At 42.4% G+C, this 25383-nt stretch overlaps 1 protein-coding gene across 3 annotated transcripts in view; it reads right to left on the minus strand.

Moving 5' to 3' along the window:
* EGFLAM (EGF like, fibronectin type III and laminin G domains) overlaps nucleotides 1–25383 on the minus strand; it is a 202382-nt gene that overhangs the window by 93679 nt on the left and 83320 nt on the right. For 2 of the 3 annotated variants that reach the window (XM_055245627.1, XM_055245626.1), the window contains exons 4-6: nucleotides 23383–23500; nucleotides 21711–21846; nucleotides 3814–3980 (exon numbers count right to left, since the gene is read on the minus strand). The exons of the other annotated variant lie outside the window; for it this stretch is intronic. In XM_055245627.1, coding sequence (XP_055101602.1) covers nucleotides 3814–3980; nucleotides 21711–21846; nucleotides 23383–23500 — 421 coding nt within the window. The remainder of the gene's footprint in view (nucleotides 1–3813; nucleotides 3981–21710; nucleotides 21847–23382; nucleotides 23501–25383) is intronic. 3 annotated transcript variants of the gene reach the window in all.

A 25383-nucleotide genomic window follows, 5' to 3' on the forward strand; every position in this document is an offset into this window, starting at 1 on the left:
CCCAAAAAGATCCCCTTCTTGACTGGGGACCAGTCAGCCTTTGTAGGACTAACAAACTAGCTACAGGATTAGAAATTACAGTTTAGGAATCATGCAGCCTCTGGCTCTAAGAGTCTGAGCCTCCCCAAATTGCTCCTGGGGATAACATCACTATTGTAAAACCTAAAATCAGTGCTTGAGATATTTTGCAGACCTTGTACTGGATGGATCGGCTGACACCACCCAGACAGGTAATCTGGCTCAACCAGTTCTGTGATCCCATCCAGGAACAGAAGACAGCAAGAAAACCTCACTTCGACCCCCTAGGAGTCCATCTCCGACCTGAGCAATCAGCACTCCACATTTCCCAAGCCCCTACCCAACAAATTATCTTTAAAAATTCTGATCCCCGAATGCTCAGGGAGACTGATTGAGCAGTAATAAAACTCTGGTCTCCTGCAGAGCTGGCTTTGTGTGAATGATTCTTTCTCCATTGCAATTCCCCTGTCTTGATAAATAGGCTCTGTCTAGGCAGTGGGTAAGGTGAACCATTGGGTGGTTACAGCATGAACAGACATTTCTCAAAAAATGATATACAAGTGGCCAAAAACTCATGAAAAAATGGTCAGTATCACTAATCATCAGAGAAGTGCAAATTAAAACCACAATGAGATATCTTACACCAATCAGAATAACTAGTCAAAAAAAACCCTACTCTGAATAAATTTGTGAGGCCAGTATGGTATTTCTACACGTTGGGCTTATCCCATCCTCACTCCTCCCACTCCCCACCATCTACGTGAATGTTTACTTGATTTGATGCCAACTTTGCTACCAGATGTCAGCATGAATGTGGAGAAAAGGGTAGGCTTATATGCTGTTCGTGGGAATGCAAATTAGCACAACCTCTATGGAAAACAGTATGGAGACTTCTCAGAGAACTAAAAATATAACTACCTTTGAGCCAGCAATCCCACTACTTGGCATCTACCCAAAAGAAAAGAAATCATTATATGAAAAAGACTCCTGCACTCACATGTTTATGAAGCACTATTCACAATAGCAAAGTCACAGAATCAACCTAAGTATCTATCAGAAGTTGATTGAATAAAGAAAATGTGGTATATATACACCATGGAATATTATGCAGCCATAACAAAGAACAAACTCATGTCTTTTAAGCAACATGAATGAAGGTGGAGGTCATTATCCTAAGTGAAATAACTCACAAACAGAAAATCAAATACTGCATGCTCTCACTTCCAAGTGGGAACTAAACAACTGGTATGTGGGGACATAAAGATGGAAATGACAGACACTGGGGACTCCAAAAGGCAGCGGGGAGGTTGGGAGGAAGGTGGGAGTTGAAAAATTACTTCTTTGGTACAATGGTCACTATTTGGGTGATGGGTACACTAGAAGCTACATACATCTCACTCAGGGAAACAGCTTCACAGTCAGCCAAACCCAAGTTCAAATCCTGCCTTTACCATGATCAGTCTTGCCAAAATACATTACCTTCCAAAAACTCAATTTTTTTAATCTGTAGAAAAGGGACACTATTCCTCCAGCACAGTGTTTGTGTGAGGATTAAATGGGTTTTGTAGGTAAAGTGACCAGCACAATGCCTGGCTCATAGTACACCTTCCCAGTGGTAGCTCTGATACTTCAAATTCATTAATTTGAAGTATTTTGTATTATATTTGAAATTTATTAATTTGAAGTAATTTGTTAATTTGTTAAATTATTATTAATTTGTTAAATTAAAATTTAAACATTTCAATTTAATTCAGATACTGCTATTTGATAATTAGGTAATTTTATGTATGGGAAAAGCATGTTTTGGAAGTAAAATAATAGTCTAAACCAATACCAAAATAAAAAATATAAATGTATCCCAGAATAAAGGGTTTTCCAAAATGTCAGAAGGGATCAGGCAGAAAAACCACGATTGAAATACTAATTATGGCCCATGCTTTATTCATGAAACAGTTCATCTAATAAATTTTGTTATTCTGATCTGAGTAACTGTGTATACCTAGAAGCATAAAATTATGTCTATTTAAGAATGTTTCATAACTGAGAATCTTCACTGACTTAGCATGGTTTTGTCCACCTTCCCTACCCACAATTACTTTGAAATTTTAAAATTTTATTTCACATAACAGGCCAATTACAATAAAATCTTACAGATCTGTAAAACACTTTCACATAACTTATCCACTCAATCCAGAAAAGCAGGATCCAGCAATGGGGAAATTATAATCAGAAACTCTAACACCAGATCAGTGTTTCCGTTAAAAAAGCAGCAGTACGAGGCTGGGCGCCGTGGCTCACGCCTGTAATCCCAGCACTTTGGGAGGCCAAAGAGGGTGGATCACAAGGTCAGGAGTTCGAGACCATCCTGGCCAACATGGTGAAATCCTGTCTCTACGAAAAATACAAAAATCAGCCAGGCATGGTGGTGGGCGCCTGTGATACCAGCTACTCGGAAGGCTGAGGCAGGAGAATTGCTTGAACCCAGGAGGCGGAGGTTGCAGTGAGCCGAGATCACACCATTGCACTCCAGCCTGGGTGACAGAGCGAGTCTCCGACTCAAGAAAAAAAAAAAAAAAAGAAGAAGCAGGAGCAGTATGAGAGGTGCCCCAACCCACCCATCCTTCCCTGACTCCAGTCTCTACGTGCACATCTAAATCAGCATGCGCTTGTTGTATCTCATCTTTATTCTACATTCCTGACTGTATGGAGAAGGGAAAGCTAAGGGACAGACTGATAGAGGTGAGCCTGGAGCAGCTCACGAAATGGGAGTAGGAGTTCCATGGGGAGGGTGGGTGGGGACACAGCACCAAGTGGCTACTCACTTTGTAGTGCAAAAAGACGAACTCAGTGTTTCAAAGTACTGTCGGCCCTAGCTCCTGCTATTCCACAAAGTTCAGCCAAAGAGTAATCAAACAAGGCCTTCCTTTAAATCGAATCATTAACATTTCTTCTAGGAAGAATGCTGTCAGCCTTTGGAATGTACCCGGGAAGTTTAAGCTTCTAAATTCTAAAGAAGAAGAGTGAAAACATTTTTTTTTCTGGGTGATCAATAGTAGTTACAGGGTGCATGAGCATGAGCATATGTGTGTGCATGTGTGTGTGTGTATGCGTGTGTGCACGTGTGTGTGTGTTGGAGTATAGCCTCCCTATATAACCCAACAATTTAATTTGACAAAAGGCGACCCGACATTCAAGGTTAGGGTAGGGTTGTTTTCAAAAATCAGAATCTGACTTTAACAAAACCCCCAGGTGATTTGATGAACACTGGCCCAAGTGTTTCCTAGGCACTATGAGAACATACACCATTGGCTACAGCCCCAGCTCCATGTCAGTGCTCAACTTCTTTGATACTCCTCGACCATCATTCAGAGGAGTTGATGTTGCTTGAATATCCTTTATTTTCAGGAGAACACGAACGCTGAAGCCTCCAGGGGCCTGTTTTTTCTCCTATGGTTCTAAGATTAACTCATTTTCTCAAACTATGAAAAGGAGGGGGAAGGCTGTACATCATATTGCTATGTGGTCTGTTGTGTGACTGTGAAAGAAAACTGACCTCAAACTTCCCAAGGATGATGCAAAAATAAATCCTCTGCTGACCTCCAAGACATAGAAACAGCCCGTGTCCCTGTTGACAGCCTCTAACTTCCAAAGGGCTGGGAAAACCACAGGAGGAAAGCCTGGAGTTAGCCCTTTTCCAGGCTGTCCTTCTGCACAACATCCAGGTCAAGTGAGTCTTCATGAGGCAAGCCCAGATATGCAGTTCCCTCGGTCCCTCAGAGGGGCCCTGGTACTCACAGAGGGTCCGGATGATGTCACTGGGCCAGCTGCGGGGGCTGGGGCCATGGGAATTCATTGCCCTCACGGCAAACTGGTAGTTGGTATCTGGATCGAGGCCCTTGATAACCATGGAGTCCATCTGGATCCGCTCATGGATTAAGGTCCACCTCTTGTCGAAATCTGGCCTTTATTGATTAGAAAAAAAAAAAGAAGCAGTAGTTCAGAAATACCAGAGGGAAGGGTAGTTAGCTGGCTATGTAAACTAACAGCATTTGAACTCTGGAAGCAATACTTGTAAAAGTAAGTTAACATTTCCTATCTGAAAGTAATCCTGATTTGAAATCACAAGTCATCATTTGCAAGTCCCTGCCGATAAAAACAAGCAGATTATTTTTAGGGTCAGTTGTAAACACTATTTAAAGACCATCCGTTTTTCTTTGCAAGGCCCTGGCTATGATGAAAAGATCTTCACATAGGAATTCACTTTCAAGGACTCTGCCTTCCAGATGTTCACAAACAATCCTCCCTTTGGCAGTCCCCATCCCCAGAGGTCAGAAGAACGCAGATTCTGTCTATTCACAATCTGTTCACAAAATAAATATAAGTTTTATAGGGTGACTAATTGCACGAATTGTCATGGGAAAACCCAAGAAGAATCTGTTCACGGACATTCTTAGTCTTAACGAATTATACAGCTATGCCAACATGCTGAATTTTTACATGTCCTTTGGAAGGCCCTTCAGAGAAGGCAGACCTTTGCTTAGAGCTCCCATCTGGGAGTTAATATACAGAAGGCGGGAGATGAGCTCTGGAGTTCAAATCCTGACTCTCCTACTTACTAGCTACTACTTAATTCCTTTAAGACTCAGTTTTCCCATCTGTAAAATGAGAATAATAAAAGGACCTACCTAAGAGGACTGCCATAAAGATTAAATAAGATATATATCTCCAGCCTAGTACCTGGCATCAAATTGCAAACACTCAGCAGGTACCAGACATTATTCAAGGGACTTATTCACAGAACTAGTAACTTAATAGCTGCCTGCTTACTCTATACCTGCATGATCCAATATGGTACCACTACCCCATGTGGTCGTCAGTCAGCACTTCAAATGTGTCTGAATTGACATGTGCTATAGTGTAAAATGTACACTGGATTTTAAAGAAAAATAAAAAAAGAATGTGAAATATCTCAATAGTTTTTATATGGGTTATATGTTCAAAAGAGTATATTTTGGATACAGTGGGTTAAAATATATTACTGAAATTAATTTCATTTCTTTCTTCTTGCCCTTGAAATGCCACTCTTAGAAAACGTAAACTTTCAAATAGGCTTGCATTGTATTTCCACTGGATAGCGCTGCTCTATGTGGACGTCCTAGCAGGAGGGGAGAAAAAAAGAACATTCCAGGTAATAAGAACTACAAGATAAAAGTTGGAAATAATTGTGCATGGCCTGCGGACAGTGCGAATGGCCTAAGGGGAGTAGAGGCTTTGTGTTAATGGCTAATAACATCAAGGGCTTTCCATCTACCAAGCACCATTCTAATAACTTAACTCATTGACTTCTCACAAATGCCCTATGCAGTAGGTACTAATATTAAACACCTCCACCTTTTTTTTTTCTTTGACAAAGAAGGGAACTAAGGCACTGAACGGGTAAGTAACTTGCCCAAGGTCACATAGCTGGTAAATGGTGAGGCCCACTTGGATTGGTAAGATGAGGTTAGATTTAGAAGACCCTTAATACTGGATGAAAAACTGGAGTGACGGTGGGCGGCAGACGATTCCCCATCCCTTTGCTTGCTCCCTGGCCACCTCTCAGGTGTTCTGTTGTTAAACACCTCTGCTCACAGATATTTAGAGGAAGGCAGGAAACAAAAAAGTTCTGTTTGTCTTTGATGAGCAACTTACCAAGCAAGGAAATAGAGACTCATTTTGCTAAAAGAAGATGCCGAGGTGAACAGCGGATTTCCTTAATGTGAGCTCGCCCAGTTTTTCATTAGCAGGAATGATTGAAAGCCAGATGGAGTCCTTATGCCCAGTAAATGATGCTTCCTCAAGCTCACCAAGCTGGGGGTAGTGTGTTACACGTGTTTGGAAAAGCAGAGTTCACAGGGTATGCCCATGGAGGAAGCAGGGCTGGCTTCTCTTTCCTGATATTCTTTCCCCATAGATGGAATTCTCATGTAAACTAACTTTATCATCAAAGAGAAAACCTCGGTGAGTGGAAGGAAACACATTTACAAACTCGAATTAGAACAAAATCACTTCGCAGAGGAAAACCATAGGGGATACCTAAAAGTAAAGTCAGAAAAGATGTGATCTTTAGATAAAACTCTCCTGCTCTCCTTTGCTAAGCTTCCCTTGTGATATTTATAGAGGAAATAACCCATATCTATTCTCACAGTCTGCTGTTATTTACCGAGGACTACCTGCAAATACCCGCAACAATCTTTATGTAAAAACTACAGCAAAACGAAAAGATGATTTTGTACATGTTGTCCATTTAATGCAGAAAAGAAAAACTCTTATTTCCAGCAAATAAGAGATTGAAATCATTAGCATTTATTTTTATTCTATAGAGTGAGAGAGACAAGCTCATGCAGATTGAATGCCAACTCAAAACCTTTAACACTTTGCCTCTGATTTTGTCATGAGTTTTTTATCTGAGTGTTTTTAGAGTCTCTTCAGGTACAAAAGTACAAAGGTGAGGCTGAGAAAGACATGACCAGGCAAAAGTATTGTCTTAAATCATCCCCCAAAACACTTTTATCTTTTTTTCAACTGAAGAAAATCACTTTATCCTAACTACAAAGTTGCTGGTCAGATCACCATAGCAAAACTATCTTGGCAATGGATTCAACAATGAAAAGGCCAGAGGGTGAGAAGTTGACTGAGAATGGGCTGCCACTCCACAGGAACAGAAGAACATCTGGCCATCTGGTGGGGTGGCTCAAGCCTGTAATCCCAGCACTTTGGAAGGTCGAGGTGGGAGGATAGCTTGAGCCCAGGAGTTCAAGACCAGCCTGGGGCAACATAGTGAGACCTTGTCTCACTATGTTTAATTTAAAAAAAAATTAGCCAGCATGGTGGTGCATGCCTATAATCTCAGCTACTAAGGAGGCTGAGGTGGGTGGATTGCTTGATCCCAGTAGTTCAAGACCAGCCTGGGCAACATAGTAAGACCTTGTCTCTGCAAAAAACTTAAAAAAAAAAAAAAAAAGTCTGGGGTGGGAGGATTGCTTGAGCTTGGGAGGTTGAGGCTGCAGCGAGCTGTGATTGCACCAATGTACTCCAGCCTAGTGACAAGATGAGACCCTGTCTCAAAAACAACAACAACAACAATAAAAAAAACATGGGCAGCCACCAGCAGGGCATACACTTCAAGCATTTTGCCAAGTAGTGAGATAGGGTTGGGCCAGGCACCCCAGGAGATCAGTGGCTCACCTTTGGAAAGTTGCTGGGCAGGTGAATTCAGGTGGGGAATAGAGAATGCGGCCAGCAGTGGGTACTCAAAACCCAATTCATCAATTCACTTAATCAGGGCTCACTAACTGGTTCATTTTGCCACTTACCATTGGCATTGTTAGAATCCAGCCTGGCTATCAGGGCTGGGTGAAATCTTAGAGATCATTCGGTCCAAGTGTCTGAGGACTCTCAGAAATTGTATGCAGGATTTTATACACGAACACATTTCATTTTTCTAAGTAAAGGGTCCTTCACTTTTATCAGATTCTCAAAGATAAAATCATGATCCCAAAAGCTTTGAGAGTCACTGATCTGATCCAGTCTCTCATTCTACCTACATGGTCACTGAAGGAAAATAATTTACCCAAAGTCACAGAACCATTGGGTGGTATATCTTTCTGTTTTAATTCTTGCTTGTGGTGTTTTGACTACCTTGCCCATTGCCAATCTCAATCTTAGTGAACGATCACTTTTCTTGATACTATCAAACCCCATAGGTGGCTGCCATGGGCTAGTCCATTGGCAAATGATGAATGATTATCAACCAGGCACCCATCACAATAGTTATATTCCCGGAGGCTCCATGGAAGTATAAGCACAGTTCCATTTTCAGGGAGTTTATAACCTAATAAGCTGGGGATATAATACATCTGAGCATCAGTGCAGAAACAGTACCTCTAAGGACCAGTAGGAAGCCAGCACAAAATAGCACATTTCAAGAACTGTATTTGAATAGGTCACTGTGAACTAGAATCCTGAGGGAAGTCTAAGTCCCAGAATCCATATCCTAGGGAGACATGGTTCTCTACATTGATCACTGGGCAGAAGTTGCTCTAGACCCATCTCCACTTGATGCAGGATCCAAAGAGTGGGTACCGCTGGCTTAGGTGGAGGAAACTTAGTGAGGATAGGGTGGTGTCTTTACATAAGAGACAGACAAATGAAGATGCTGTGGAAAGCTTCTGTGTTTTCCATGTTGGACTAAGAGGCCCAGTGGTTTCTTACAGAGAAGCCAATGGCAGGAAAACCTTTTGATGTCAATTAGGAATGACTGACAATGAAGCTGACTGCCTTGGAAGGGATGAGCTGGGCCTCGTTGACTATATTAAAGCAAAACTGGGTGGTCCTCAGTCAGGGATGATAATGTAACAAGTGACTTCCTGATCAGGGTGGGAGCTACTTAATTCAGTATCTCTGACCTTGACTCACAGTAAGTAAACATTTTTCCATAGTAAATATACCTATGCACATAAATATGTATATTATATATGAGTACAAAGCTGAAAAAAGTCTCAAGAAAAAATACTTAACTTTACTACCTCATTCATGTTTCTCCTTTCTTTCTCTCCTTTTCCTTTCTTTTCTACTTCTCCTTTTAAAAAACAAAATGCTGGTAAATGACCATTAAATTGATCTTGCCACTCCCTGAAGTGCTGTGGCCCATAATTTGAAACACACTGCACTGAACTCTTCCCCCTAGAATACTTTAGATAGCATTTCCAATTCTACAATTCCAAAAATAAAGAAAGCAGGTGTCATTAGCCCCTGAGAGGAATCTGTTCCTTGAACTTGAATTCAACACGAACACGTGGCAAATGAAGCCTGTTCAACCTCAAACATGCTCTGGATTCATCACATATCAGAGCTGTGTTTTTGAATGATCCACAGTAAGATATACACTGGACATTGTGACCCAGTAAACACCACACACACACACACATACACCTGAAACAAGTTTCACAAAACGATTCTCCTTTTTACTATGCGTGAGAGCCTGTGGTATTCTCTTTTCTATTCTATTTCACCTCTCGGTTTGAGAACTCCTGTTCCAGAAAGATGGAGCTGAGATGAAGAGTGAAGCTCAAGCATGTCACAGACATTAACTAGGAAATGGCTAAAACTGGTTAAATCCTGCTAGGAAAATACTTTTGAGAATGGAATTTGTTGGAGCAGCAAACTGTCCTCTAGGGGATACAACAGAACATCCAGAATAGCCTTGACCGTAGAGGCCACTCTACTGGCCTTAGAGGGAGGGGACCAGAAGCCTAATTACAGCACAGACACCTGTGGCCTCCTTCTTTCCACATCGAACCTACCAACCCGCAATGGGATGCTTTCTGGAGGACGCTGGGTTACTTGATGGCTCCCTCCCTAAGTATTCTCTCTCACATTATTCCTTCTAAACATCATCTCAGAAACAGAATTAAAAAGACTTTCCTCCAGACAATCCCATGCCTTGAATCTGATTCCACTATCACACTGATTAGATCACCTTCCGGTATAATTTTAGACTTCTGTCTTTCCTCCTGGGCTGTGAGCTCATTAAGCATGGTGACTTTGTCTTCTTCATCTACGTGTTCCTTGAGATGTCTGCATGATCTTTCAAAGACGGGGACGCTACCAGTCTCTTTCCTGCTTACAACTTTCCATAGCTCCCTATTCCCTTCAGGATACATATGGGCTCCTTTATAAGGCCTTTTTCTGGTGTGACCCTCGCCTACGCATCTCTCTCCCCACAGAGCTCCAGGCTTTCTAAGCAATTCCAGGTAACGTTTTCTTCTTGCCTCCAAGCCATTGCTTAAGTGGCTTCCTCAGTCTAAGCCTTTCATGTTGCTTCCTCCCTCCCCTTTTGCCTGGTAATCTCTGATGTGTCCTTCTTTGCTCCCATAAGAAGCCTTCCTTCCTTCAAAACTAGGTCAGATCAAGCTTCTGTTTCTCTAGGTTCCTGATCGCCATGCCTGCCTACAACACTCACTACTCCTCTGAATTCTGTCCATCTGCATTCCCCAGTAGACTGTCCAAGGGTGGAGTCTACAGCTTATTTATTCATCCCTAAATCTCTTGCATGTTTTTCACATGAGATACTCAATACATACATGTTTGTATGAACATATGCTCATAGGAGGTATCCAATAAAGGGTGATTGAGCTGAATTAAAATATCTTCAGAATTCAACTTAGAAATAGCATGATGCCCTAAATCAGGGTTGGCAAATTTCAGCCAGCTGCCAGTCTTAGTAAATAAAGTTTTACTGGAATACAACCACACCCATTTAGGTACGGTTTAACCACACCCATTTAGGTTCTGTTTAACCACACCCATTTAGGTATGATTTAACCACACCCATTTAGGTTCTGTTTAACCACACCCATTTAGGTACTGTTTATGGCTGCTTTCCTACTACAGTGGCAGAGTTGAGCAGTTGAGATAGAGTTCATACAGCTGGCAAAGCACAGAATATTTACTATCTGATCCTGTGAGAAAAAGTTTAGCAACCCCTGATCTAAGACAACAGCATGCTTTAACCTGGCTTGTGCCACTTTGACAGTCCAATGAAGCTTATGAACCCCTTCTCAGAATGATGTTTTTAAATACATCAATTATATAGGTTCACAAAGGAAACCAATTATATTGAAAAGAATGATCAAAATAATAAAAATCATGAAATAATATACTTCTTTATTAACACATTAAATAAAAAACCTAGCAATGGATTTGATAACTATGCTAATTTCAAAGTAGTGATAAACATAACTGGTATCTTGAGATATGTGCAACCATTGTAACCAGATAAGAAAATACCTGTGATTCTAATGTTGACAGGGTCACAAGAATTGTTAATACCATTGTGATTTGTTGTTTACATTCACTTTTGAAGAAAATGCTAAATTTCCATTGGTAAAACTAGGGATATAATTTTTTTTCCAATCCAAGTCCAGGGACCTCTTAAATTATATTTCCTGAATTCTATCCAGGAAACCCTTGGGGATCTATGGACTGCCGGTTAAACACCCTGCTCTAAGAGAAGAGCTGTGATCCCACACATTACCCAGGGCAAACACAACAGGGGTGAGAGAAAACCTCACGCTCAGAAAAGCCTCCGACTCGGTCAATTTTACAGACTGGTTTTATGCAGGATTTGCTCTATACTAAATGAATTGCAGAGAAAAGTCCAAAACCACTCAGTAGTCAAAGATGGAAAAAAAAAAAAAAGATGTATTATTTGACCAGCTTTCAGCCTTCTTTCTTTATTTACAAATTGGTTTAACCTAACCAAATGACAAACAGATGGATACAAAGGGGTTATGATAAACTCAGCTGGCAATTTGTCCCAGGTGGGGCAATAGGAGAGCACATTTCGTTTACAGTTTACAAATGGTTCCCAAAGCTGTTTCATAATTCAATTTATGTCAATTGCCATCAGTCTAAGCAGGAATTATATCAGGAATGTTTAGGGTAGGAGGAATTGAAGCTTTACGGGATCAATTTGCCGAACTACAGGCCAGACTTCTTTAAATCCTTTAGAGAAGCCCTTCCTTTAGGGCCTGAGCAAAGGGACTTGACAGCTTCTGGAATTTCTAGGACCAGGCGCCAGTCTAGAAGGTGGTTCTGAGATTTTCAGTTTCAAAACTAAAGGTAAGGAAAAGAATTCTTTGTGAAGCAGCACTTGTCACCTGTCATATGAAATCCCAGCTGACATCCAAGCAAGCTCATTCTTGCTTATATCTGATTCTATTGCTGATGGTAATGAAAGCTCATACTTAAATAGCAAAACTTCTAACACATTCTTTTGAAAAGAAAGGGAGATTAGGGAGGGTTGTTTTTTCTCATTTCCTCCCAAAATTAACTGTATAAGAATAATTCTTTAAATATTTTCAATTCTAACTTTTGGGGGCCAGCAAGCCAACATCAGACTACATCACTCTTAAATATTGCAGTCATATGCCCAAGTCTTGCTATATATTCCAGTAAAATGCTAGAACGGTGGCAGTTCACTTAGTTACTATGATGAGCTCCAAGACATGAATTTGCATTCCACATGAAATAAAATCACAGTAGGAACTTTCAAGTTAGTCATATACATTTAGGTATTATTTGAAGCTTTACCACATCTTGAGATTACTTTTATGATGAGAAAACGATAGCAATAAATAAACTTTCAGTTGGGATTGAAGTGGGGCATTGTGGGGGTCGGGGGATGCATATGTGCAGATCCTTGTTGGCTTTTGTATGGTTTTTATTTCTGTAGTGGGTGAGGTCAGATGTTGGTTACTGTTGTGGTCTCTGATATTGGTGGTAAAGGATTCATTGAATTACTTGTGGGTAATGCTTTTTACGTTATTTACTCAAAAATAAGTAACTGCTAGTGTGAAAATATATTTGCATGTGGCTCAAGTTAAAAAAAATATATATCAAAAATCCTCCATGAGCCATTCTTCTAAGTGCCGTACAGACCTTCTCATCTCTGCAACCCTTCTGAGGTAGCCACTATTACCATCCATATTTTACAGCAGAGGAAAGTAAGGCTTAGCAGGACTAAGCGGCTTGCTCAGGGATCCAGCTAGTTGCTGGCATCCTCTAGATCAAGCTTGTCCAACTCACTGTTTGAGGGCTACATGTGGCCTAGGACAGCTTTGAATGTGGCCCAAAATAAATTTGTAAACTTTCTTCACAAATGAGATGATTTTTTTTTTTTTTTTTTAGTTCATCAGCTATCATTAGTGTGTTTTATATGTGGCCCAGGACAATTCTTCCTCTTCCAATGTGGCCCAGGGAAGCCAAAAAATTGGACACCCCTGCTCTAGATCAATCCCATGACTGCCTGTGTCCAAATGCTTACCAGTACCTATTTGACACGTGGTGTGTTCACAGTGCTATGTGCTATATTGCACACAAAGGAGCAAGGTAGATATTGCCTTCATGTTCCAAGAGGAAGACAGATCTTGAAGAAGTAATTAATATTGCAAGTAAATGTTGGAGGTATAGCTAACCTAATCTGGGAGTAGAGGAACGTAGTCAGGCAGGGCTTCCTGGAGGAAGTGACACTTAAAGATGAGTCCCGAAGGATGAACAAGTGTTAGCTAAGTAAGGAGGTAGAACAGCTATCCTGACAGGATAGCAAGCATAAAGACTTGTAGCCAGGGAGGGCGCAGTGGCTCATGCCTACAATCCCAGCACTTTGGGAGGCCGAGGTGGGTGGATCACTTGAGGTCAGGAGTTCGAGACCAGCCTGGCTAACATGGTGAAACCCCATGTCTACTAAAAATATAAAAAAAAAATTAGCTGGGCATGGTGGCACATGCCTGTAATCCTAGCTACTCGGGAGGCTGAGGTAGGAGGATTGCTTGAACCTGAGAAGTGGAGGTTGCAGTGAGCCGAGATCACACCGCTGCACTCCAGCCTAAGTGACAGAGGGAGACAAGATTCTATCTCAAAAATAAATAAATAAAAAAATAAAATAATTTAAAAACACACTTGTAGCCAGGAAGTAGCAGGCTATGTAGGAAAGCAGAAAAGACCCATCGAGAAAGCCATATAGGAATAGTTTGCATTGATTGAGCACTTACTAAGGGCTAGGCGCTGTTCTAGGCATTTCATGCGTGTCAACTCATGTAATTTCATAATAACCCCATGAGGCAAGTAAATTATTATCCCCATTCTGTTGTCTGAGGCCCAGAGAAGTTAAATAACCCACCAAAGATCACACAGGTTAGAAGTGGTAGAGACAAGGTTTGCACTAGGGAGTCCAGCCCACAGCCTGTGTGTTACGCAGTCCATCCATACTGCCTCCCCTACATCTTGATACTAGACGAGCAGAGTCATAGGATTTTAGATGTCATGTATTCAGCATGCCTTAATTTGCAGAGAAAGAAACTGAGGACTGGAATCAAGCAACTTTGCCAGGCTTGGAGGCCGGTTCAGAACTGTCTCTCCTGATGCCACATTTGGACACACTTAAACCTCAAGAGATGATACCATGAATCAGGGTATAAGCCTCAATTCTGAATGAGAAACTCCTTTAACCTTCACAGCTTTTCACCTTGACCATGAGTCAAATCACATCATCCCTTAGAACTGTTCAAAGAAAACCCCTCCTCTGTTCAGCTTCCATTCTGAATCCCAGACTTGATCTTCATTTCAGTAACAGCCTTTGCAGGGTCACTTCCTTGAGGAAACTAATTAAGTTCCTTTGTTAGTTACAGAATATGGAAGTCTATGATGAGATGGAAAGAGAGATGACTTTTGACAAAAATATCAATTTGCAAGTAATACTTTAAAAAACCCACCCAGATTGCATGACCTTGAGATTCTCAAATGAAACCAATATGTAGCTACTGCAATCCACCTAGAAGCACCCTGTGTGAAGATGAATTCTTCAAGTCTTATTATGGAAGGCATCTGCCAGGGACCAGAGAAATATTTAGGCAGAAAAGTCAGAAAGGAAGAAGAGGGGAAGCATTGCTCCTTCTCACTTATTAATATAAATATCTGACGTTGGGATTTAGAGATCAATGTTTCTTGACCTGAGTCCCTAAAACATACACAGACATATTCTGAACTTTCACATGTACCCAAAATAAGCCAATAGTAGACTGTGTGTGTGTGTTTGAAAGAGTCTCACTCTGTCGCCCAGACTGGAGCGCAGTGGCGTGATCTAGGTTCACTGCAACCTCCGCCTCCTGGGTTTAAGCGATTCTTGTGCCTCAGCCTCCCAAGTAGCTGGGATTACAAGCGCGTGCCACCACACCCAGCTAATTTTTGTATTTTTAGTAGAGATGGGGTTTCACCATGTTGGCAAGGCTGGTCTCAAACTCCTGGCCTCAAGTTATCTGCCTCTTTGGGACTGGGATTACTAGGATTACAGGCGTGAGCCACTGCGCTCGGCCAATGGTGGACTTTTAACTAAAAACAGCCATTGCTGAGCTTTAGCCTGCCCTTTCCAGAAGGTGACAATGCAAAGCTCTGAAGCAGTTTTAGCCAATAAGGTGACACCTTTAGAAAAACTGTAGGTAAGTTAAATGAAAACTATTTTTCACGTTTATCCAACTCGATAGACAGCATACAACAGGCATGGCACCCCGATTGGAACTTCAGTGATGAGGAACGTTTATCCAGGCCTTTGGTTTTCATTGCCACCATACTATATATTATTTGCTTATGAGAAAGGCACTTACCCTGGGGAAATCTTAGGCAGAAGGAGGAAGGTTTCTCAGATATTTATAGCCAAGATATTTCAAAACATAGGTAGCTATATTTATGCTTGGTTCTTATTTTAATAAACACTAAGAATTGCTGCCCCCAAAGAAATTTTTAGTGTCACTTTAGAAAAGAAATATTCTCCTTCACCTCAAACACACGGCTTTTGTGTTTTAAAAAAGCAAGTAAAAGTGTTTAAAACACTGCAAAATATGTTACAGCCTGAAGGCTTACTCAGAACTTGCCTCTTCAGATCTTTTCTACACTGCTTAAAAAATAAAAATCTATGGCTATAAAGAAAGCTAACAAATAGCCTCCAGACCAACTTTGGGGGAGATCATGAAGATTCCTGCCATCTAAAAGCTTTTATTCTGCCTGGGCCTGAGACCAAGCTCTTCTCTGATGCAGTTACTGAGAGCGCCTTCAGGGTGTTCACGCTAGAGGTATCCTCTATTTTGGGGGTAGTAGAAGCTGGATGAAGAACAAAAATTTGCTTGGTCCTAAGCCCCTGACTCAAGACATCATCATATTATGCATAAGGTCTACTTGAAATATCATCAAAACTAGCAAATAAGTAGTCAGCACTCCCATACCCTGGTCTCATAATTTTTCAGGTTAATCTTTTTTTAACCAGAGGTCTCACTCTGTTGCCTGAGCTGGAATACAGTGGCACAATTATAGCTCACTGTAGCCTAGAACTCTTGGGCTCAAGTGGTCTTCCTGCCTCAGCCTCCTGAGTAGCTGGGATTTCAAATGTGAGCTACTGTTTCTGGCTTAGCTGAATATTAAAAAAAAAAAAAAAAAAAAAAAAAAAAAATTCACTTAACCAGTGAGGCAGAGGTTGCAGTGAGCCAAGATCGTGCCACTATACTCCAGCCTGGGTGACAGAGCAAGACTTTATCTCAAAAAAAAAAAAAAAAAAAAAAAAACTTGTTAGACTATCTCCTAACAGTGTCTTTGAAATCTTTATCCCCATTGAATAGCAAATAAGAAGAGTAACTGACATAGAAGTGCCCATGAAGACAGAGAGAGGACTGGAACGTTACCTTCCAGTGACAGAATTTAGACAAGAACTTCACATTAAGATATGTGAATCTGAGGATAACTTCTGGGGATAAACCAATTTCTACAATTTCCTAGCCTTGGCCTGCCAGAGTCCTGCCCCTTAGATGTATAATAATAAGGACCTTTTGGCTCACATAGAAACCTGTCACGTGTGCTTCTGTATACAGGAAGTGGAAAAAGGAATTCACTATTAAACATTAAATGGACCTCTCTGGGGAAAACAAAATAACTGAAGACAACCCCCTCCCACCCAGAGCCTTTCATCCTTTCTTACTGTCTTAGTCTCTTTGGGCTGTTATAATGAATACCATAAAGTAGGTAACTTATAAACAACAAACATTGATTGCTCATAGTTCTGGAGGCCAGGAAGTCCCAGATCAAAGCGCCAGCAGATGCAGTGTCTTGTGAGGGCCCACTGCCTGGTGAGGGTCTGCCTTCTTTTCTTTGTGAGACAGGGTCTCACTGTGCTGTGCAGGCTAGGGCGTAGTGACATGATCATGGCTCACTGCAGCCTTGATCTTCCAAGCTCAAGTGATCCTCCTGCCTCAGCCTCCTGAGCAGCTGGAACTACAGTGTGCAATACCACACCTGGCTAATTTTTTTGTGTTGCGCGCGAATCTCAAGGTCATGCAATCTGGGTGGGTTTTTTAAACTATTACTTGCAAATTGATATTTTTGTCAAAAGTCATCTCTCTTTCCATCTCATCATAGAGGGGTGAGAGACCTCCCGGGCTTTGTTTATAATGGCGCCAATCTTATTCCTGAGGGCTCTGCCCTCATGACCTAACCACGTTCCAAAGACCTCATCCTAATACCATCGCCTTGGATGTTCGAATTTAATCTATGAGTTTTGTGGAGGACATAAACATTGAGACCATATGTAGCACACACAAACTGCAGTTTCAGCATTAGAGCCCGAGAAAGCTCTCCCTGAACATACATTCACTCACCTATAATGGGATAGGCTCCGAGATGTTTACAAATGGATTTATTTTGCAGCCAAACATTAAATGCTGCAACAAGCTGTGCAGGCTTTCTTTCAGGAATACATCAAACAGCAGCCTAAGATGAGGTTTCTCATTTCCTCAGCCAGCAGGGCTCTGGGCAGGCTGGGTCTAAGCTTCCATCTCTGAAGGTGGGTCACAAACATGAAAGGACGTGGGGATTCATAAAAAGAGCACTGGGCTGGAAGTCAGGAGAAATCAGTTCTAATTTTATTCTGTCCCCAACCAGTCATTTTATCTTGGCAAAGTAACTTATGCAATGGAGTCTCAATTTCTACTTTTGTGAAAGGGAAATGGTGGTACTGTGGGATGGAAACAGATACACACTGAATGTCTACGTGTATAGATACTTTATGAGAAGTACAAGCAAGAGCTCTGCAATGAGGGTTGCATTTGCTCGATATTACAGAGGAGGAAATAGGGGTTCTGAAAAAGGATAACTTGACTGAAGTTACATATTCTGGAAGAGATAGAGGCAGAATTCCTAGCACAGGGGATATAACAAGTGACTGGGCCTTCCCATATTCCCATGTTCCATTTGGAATTCCATTTGGAATCAATAAGAATTCTAAATCTGAAGCTAACCTTCCAGACACTGTGAAGGTATGTTGTCAAGGTAAACAGATAAATATATATTAGCAGTTGGTTGGAATGGCATATAATTTTAAAATATACATAAGAAGCTAGGCGCAGTGGCTCATGCCTGTAATCCCAGCACTTTGGGAGGCTGAGGCGGGTGGATCACTTGAGGTCAGGCAACATGGTGAAACCCCATCTTTACTAAAAATACAAAAATTAGCCAGGCGTGGTGGTGGGTGCCTGTAATCCCAGCTACTCGGGAGGCTGAGACAGGAGAATCACTTGAACTTCGGAGGCGGAGGTTGCAGTGAGCCGAGATCATGCTGTTGCACTCCAGCCTGGGCAACAGGAGTGAAACTCTGCCTCAAAATATATACATATGAATTTGAGACACTGAGCCCCTTAGATATTAGAGAGCTCTAAATGTTAAAATGCATTTTGATTGGAATTATACTTGTACATAACACCCACGTATACCTTATACTTTTGTAGGTTTTTAACATCAACACAGCTTTTTCTTACACAAAGCTCTTCTCTTTCCCATATTTTCAAAAATATCACTTGATCCTCCTAACCATACACTATAAGGCTGGAAGAAGTCATCACCCACGTTTTACAGATAAGGAGCTTGTAGCCGATGCCTCTGCGGCCGTGTCACCTCCCCTTGTCCCACTTCTGATTTCAGCAGCAGCCGTGGCATGGACAGTTCTTGGAGGGCTCAGACTCACCTCCTGCAGCCAGCATGTGACCTCAGACACATGCTATGCTCCTGTCACTCCTCACCTTTCTGGACACCCCCCTTCATCATAAAATGTGGAGGAGTTTTACCCTCAGGGGCAATGCTGAAAGGACAGAGGAGGAAGCCAGTGGATCCATGTCTCCTGTCTTTTTCATGGGCAATGTGAGAAGAATTCTGTGGGTTTCAGAGAGATCGCAATGGAATCAAGACCCCAGTGAAGACCCCGTTGCCCACAGCAGTGACTTAACTAACACGCCCTTATATATATATATCCTCCTTTCCTGTCTCATTCTCCCCACTCTCTCATTCCCACTTCCAAATAAACTATTTGCACCCAAGTCCTTATCTCCGGCTCTCTTTTGAGGGGACCCCACACTATGAGAGGCATCAAGGCTCAGTAGGGGAAGTAACCTGTACTAGGCCACACGGCTGCCAATAGAGAAGGCAGCATTCTCTCCCAGTTCTTCTGTCTGAATCCAGTGACTCTCTTTCATCTTTTACTTTCAGGTGTGCACACAAGGTTAAGAAACTGCCATTTCTACCTTATATAGATACAATTTTTAAATATGTGTTTGAACAAAAAATTAATAGTAAATAATGCTTACCTTTGCTCAGGGTTACACAGATTATCTGCCAGGCTACCATAAAAGCATAAAAAACTGGGCTTTTTTTTTGGAGACAGAATCTCGCTCTGTCCCCCAGGCTGGAGTGTGGTGGTGTAATCTCGGCTCACTGCAACCTCTGCCTCCCGGGTTCAAGCAATTCTCACGCCTCAGCCTCCTGAGTAGGTGGGATTACAGGCACCCACCACCATGCCCAGCTAATTTTTGTACTTTTAGTAGAGATGGGGTTTCACCATGTTGGTCAGGCTGGTCTCGAACTCCTGACCTCAGGTGACCTGCCTGCCTTGACCTCCCAAAGTGCTGGGATTATAGGCGTGAGCCACCGTGCCTGGCCAGAACTATGCATTTTTCAAAATTTTAAAGTATTACATCTTGCTTTGCTGGTGTTGTCTAATGTATCTATGGAAGTAAATTATAAATGTTAAGTTTTGCCCCAAGTTTTACAGATGAGAAGGCTGAAGTTTTAGGATTTTCAGTGTAGCACATTTAACCAGTATTGGAACCAGGACTAGAATCTTTTTTTTTTTTTAGGGATATTCCAGGTTTTGCCTACAGAATCTGTTCAATGGCAGGGGCGTAGATTATCTTCAGTGCAAAGCATTGCTCTGGGGCTTTGCAGTAGGCATTATAAAAAAAATTCTTAGAATCTGCTCCCCTCTTTTCCAGTAGTTGTGCCACAATTTTCCTTTGAGGATCCGATCCTCTTGAATACTCAATCCACATACTCCAGGTTTGAGTGAATAACCAGTTGTTAATCCCAGAGCTTGGAATATGACCAGTGCCTGACCAATCAATGAATTCTCCCCACTCGGGTCACAGTGACTTGTGCAAAGGATGGAAAGGGACTTAGCTTGGCCAATGAGAATAAATATTGAGATTTTGCTGGGTCCATGGAGAAAGCCACTCTCCTTCCTAGGGAGCTAGGCTAGTCACTGCAGGTCTTTACTGCCTGCTGGCCATTTTGCCACCATATGGGAAAAGCCCATCTAAAATGAAGCCACTAAAGCAGAGAGGCACATGGAGTCAGACTGCTGAGTTGACACAGATCTAGCCTCTCCTGAATTTAGATTTGCTGCTGGACTTTACAGTTACAGGAGCTGATGCATTACTGCCTCATCTTCTCCTTTCACACTTCTGACACTAGCAATTTACCAAGTCCTGTGTGAAACACTCTGTACGCAAGAATTAAAGAGACTCAGTGCAGTACCTCACCTCTGAAGAAACAAATATCTGCTTTCCATTACCAAGGAATAGGCTAGGAAGTCAAGACACAGAAGTAGAGCTAATCAAATCTTGGGAGAATCCTTTGTCCCAGCTTCAGAGAGCCTTAGGAATGAGGTCCCGAACCAGTCTCTTTATGAATGCAGAAAGCAGCAGGCCTCAGAGAAGCCCCATCACCTTCAACGTAGAGAATCCCAACTCCACAAACATTGTTTTCAGACTCACTCACCAGCCACCGCTTCCATTCAAAATCAAACAGCAACTAGAGTCCATAGGAAATACCTTAGATTGGGAGTTCTTTTTGTTGACCTTTGTTTCCCTTTCTCTCTTTCTTTAAAATTACATAGCAGCACTGAATTGAGAATCAAGGCTTTAATATCTGTAAAGAATTTCCAATCACTGTCTACCCTCTGCTAAGCCGAATAATAAGAAATGGAGAGGTAGATGAAAGAAAAACTTTGAGGCCAAACCAAGACACTTGTCCGGAGGCAATACGGATGTGAAAGAAAAATGGGTTGTCCTTGTTTTTAAAAGATTGTTCCCCTAATCCTAAGAAACAGCAGCATCAAATATTTACTTTCATATATAATATTTCAAAGCCAGGAGGGTAAGGCTCATGCTTGAAATGTAGGCAGGCTTATCAGAAATGGTACCTCAGGAGTTTTCAGAGCCTAGAACAGTCTCTGATTGTGCCAGGGAAATGAGGAAGAGATATGTGATACAGATGACCCACCAACAAACCAACAAAGAGGTGTGGGGATCATTACTGGCCCAAGTATATACATGGGCTTCCAAGCCTCTGTTCGCTCTTAAATATACATGTGGTAGAGACCTGGAGGTGACTCTCCTCACTGTCTTACATCAGGCTTGGAATTCTGACATCTACACATATGGCTTTTTTTTTTTTTTTTTTTTTTTTTTGAGACGGAGTCTTTCTCTGTCACCCAGGCTGGAGTGCAATGGCATGATCTCGGCTCACTGCAACCTCTGCCTCCCGGGTTCAAGGGTTTCTCCTGCCTCAGCCTCCTGAGTAGCTGAGATTACAGGCACGTGGCATCACGCCCAGCTAATTTTTGTATTTTTAGTAGAGAGAGGATTTCACCATGTTGGTCAGGCTGGTCTCGAACTGCTGACCTTGTGATCTGCCCACCTTAGCCTCCCAAAGTGCTGGAATTACAGGTGTGAGCCACCGCGCCCGGCACACATTTGGCTTTTGAATGTGACATACAGACTTACCTGATGAATTCCACAGAATAGTACTGAATAGGGGCGCTTCCTTCACTTGCTCCAGGTTTCCAAGACAGGGCCACCTCAGAATCCGAAACCACAATGACATGTGGCTGCTGGGGAGCTGCAGGAGGCAGGCAGGAATCTAGGTGGGATGACAAACACAACTAGACTAGGCTGGTGGTCTCAGCCGTTGGAGAGGTTTAATATAATACATAAACAGCACGAGTGCTTCCTATACCCAAAATATCTCTGTTCAGAACAGCCTCAAAACCCAAACCAAACAAATATAAAAACATAATCACAACTTGATCACCATGTGAGGTTCGAGTCAATGAGAGCTGGTCTTCCTTTCTCCCCACTGCACCCCTGACTGCAAATCCAGTTAATTATGTCCCAGCCACTGATCCTGGGACACACAGTGGTAAGTTCCCCGCAAAACCTTCTATCACATTCTCAACTCCTAACAGCCTTCCATCTCTGTTTGCATTGTCAGAACTGATATTTACCTTCAAGGAAAATTAAATGCTTAGAATCACTGCCAATCATTCTTTTCTCTGTGTGTTTTGCCCCTGGCAATCTGAATGCATAGTAATGGTAGGTCATTTGGGAAATGCCCTTCTATGTAAAGATCTAGGAGTCACCCATGATCCCATCACTTCAAGTGACCGCTGTTTCTGATCATATCCAGACACACACATCTCCCAGCCTTTGTTCACACTACTCCATCTGCCTGGGAGACCTTTCCTGTCTTTTCTTCCTAGCAAAATCCTATGCATTTTTTGTAACTCAGGCCAAAGGTAGGACTCTTTCTGAAAGCCTCCGAGGCTGGGGCAGAGGAAGTGTGCCCTCCTGTGTGCTCCACAGCCTCCAGTGCAGTCCTTAGAAGTGCTACTGTCGCTAGGCGTGGTGGCTCACTCCTGTAATGCCAGTACTTTGGGAGGCAGAGGCGGGTGGATCACGAGGTCAGGAGTTCGAGACCAGCCTGGCCAATATGGTGACACCCCGTCTCTACTAAAAATGCAAAAATTAGCCGTGGTGGCATGTGCCTGTAGTCCCAGCTACTTGGGAGGCTGAGGCAGAAGAATCACTCAAACCCGGGAGGTGGAGGTTGCAGTGAGCCAAGATCGTGCCACTACACTCCAGCCTGGGTGACTGAGTGAGATTCTGTCTCCAAAAAAAAAAAAAAAGAAGTGCTGCTGTCACTCATTTGTCATTGGCTTCTCCTTCCACAAAAAGCTCCCTGCCAGCAGTGACCACCATCAACCCAACTTTGTACCCTACTGTCCAGCTTGGTGCCACCTCAATAAACATTAGTTGCATTCCCTTTACCTATAAATCTCTTCTCCCACCCCCCTTCCTCACCTTCTTAATTCCTACTTACCTGTCAGATCTCCACTAGTTGTCATCTCTTCAGGGAATTCTTCCCTTATCCCTGTGTTGTACATTCTACAGTGCTGAAGCATCTATCACACTCTGTGACTACACACTAATGAAGGAATGTCTTGACTCACCCCACTAAGTTCTGAGAGGGCAGAGGCTGTGCTTGCTTTTGTTCTCTACTGAATTCCCAGAGCCTAGCACAGCACTTAGCACATAGTAAGTCCCTATTGATATTTGCTGAATGAAGGATGCATGGATAGCAGCCTGCCACCTATTAATGAATTTGAACCTACTTTACCTTGGGACAAAGTGGTGACATGCCGAGGAGAGCTCAGCCGCCCTTTGCCAGCCTGGCTGTAAGCTGCTATGCTCACGCGATATTCAGTGCCTGGTTTCAAATCTCCAATCACTTCCTCCTGTCAATGACCAAACAAGAAAGATGCTAACAATCAGTAGATCTGTTTGGGCAAATTGTATGATTTCCATGAGGTTTATATCTCGAGGCCCCTGTGAAATTGCTTGGCACAGAGAATGTTTTGTTTGTCTAGGACTGGCCCAGTTTTAAACTTTGCCAAGAAAAAAATGGCCATGACATATTTTCCAAGACTGGAGGATGGCCCTTTATTGAAATCTATCCATGCTCCTAGAACTGGTTACATTCACACTAGCAAATGTTACTGTGAACATCAGAATTCTTTGATCAAAGTACTAGGTTGCTGGAAGGCAGGTAATGATTCTTTCCAAGGCTGGAATTCCCCAGTTCCTTCCTTCCATTTGCAGATTTCAGATGCTCAGGGAATAACTACAGCTGCACACTGAGGTCTTGATTTGTACCTAGAAAGTAGAGACTGGAATTTTAGTTCTCAAATTTTAAACAGCATTAGAATTACCAGGAAGACTCTTAAAAGTATGTCTGTGTCTCTCTCTCTCTCTGTGTGTGTGTGTGTGTGTGTGTGTGTGTGTGTGTGTACTTCCCCTGCACAAGGGGCCCTGAGCAGGAAGCCCCAGCTGAAGAAACTGAGGTCTTGATTTGTACCTATAAAGTAGGGACTGAAATTTTAGTTCTCAAATTTTAAACAGTATCAGAATCACCAGGAAGACTTTCTTAAAAGTGTGTGTGTGTGTGTGTGTGTGTGTGTGTGTGTGTACTTCCCCTGCACTAAGGGCCCTGAGCAGGAAGCCCCAGTGGAAGAGGGCTTTCTCCACCTTGAGCTTTGGCAAAAGTGGTGTGTCCCCAAAGCTACAGCGCTAAATAGTAATTGGGAGCCTGGGTCTGATCGGTGGGAAGCAGCAGCCCATTGTAGTGGAAAGGGCACTGCATTGTAGTCAACCAGCCCTGGGCTTGAATCCTGATTCTGCCACTTATTGTTAGCTGTGTCCTTGATATTAAATTCATTAAGCCTCAGTTTCTTCCTCTGTAAAACAGGCATGACATATAACCATCTTGTATGATTGTAACATTTGAGATACTGTGTGTAAAGTAGCCAGTATGGAAGATGCGCTCAGGAAATGAGTGTCATGATTATCGTCTTGGGCATGTGGGAACCTTCCTCTTCTCTGCTTACCCAGGCTCCCCGACTACTCCAAAGGCCAAGCCCTCCCTTTGACACCTTCCCTGACCATGCGGGTCTGGTGATCTTACCCTAATGAAAACTGTGCCACTACTTTAACACATTTACATTGTATTTATTAAAAACTGTTACTATTTCTCTCACGGGATTATAAGCAACTTGAGAGCAGGGACCATGTCCTATAATTTCTTCACAATCTCTTGCAGATGTTTGAACATTTATTGTTGCTAAGAAGAATTAAGGGCATCCCTACAATTTTTTAAAGCATTCAACAAATAATTAATGAATACTTAATACAGTAGTTCTCAAACCCTGATTACACATTAGAATCACTCGGTAATCTAAACGACTGATGCCTGAACTCCACTCCAGATGACCTAAATCAGAATCTACGGGAGACAGAACCAGGCGTCTGTTTAAAGCCCTCCAGGTGATTCTAATGTGCAGTCAGGTTTGTGAACTGCTGTTCTAGGGCTTGGCTCACCTCTCAGGCCCTGAACTGCCCCATCTGTTCCCCCTCCTCTCATTGTCCTGATCCCCCTAGATCCAGTATCTACCAGATCCTTCTGTATTTACTATGCTCAAGACTCACACACCTTAAAAACAGTAATTCCCTACCACACATGCATCCCTAACTCCTCTCCTCAGAAGCAACCTCCTTGAAGTTCTCTTTGCTGCCTCACCTCCTATTTACTCCTGAACTTACGTCCACCTTGCCACTCTCACTA

Source organism: Symphalangus syndactylus, chromosome 16, assembly GCF_028878055.3.
Source record: "Symphalangus syndactylus isolate Jambi chromosome 16, NHGRI_mSymSyn1-v2.1_pri, whole genome shotgun sequence".
Classification (NCBI taxonomy): Eukaryota; Metazoa; Chordata; class Mammalia; order Primates; family Hylobatidae; genus Symphalangus; species Symphalangus syndactylus.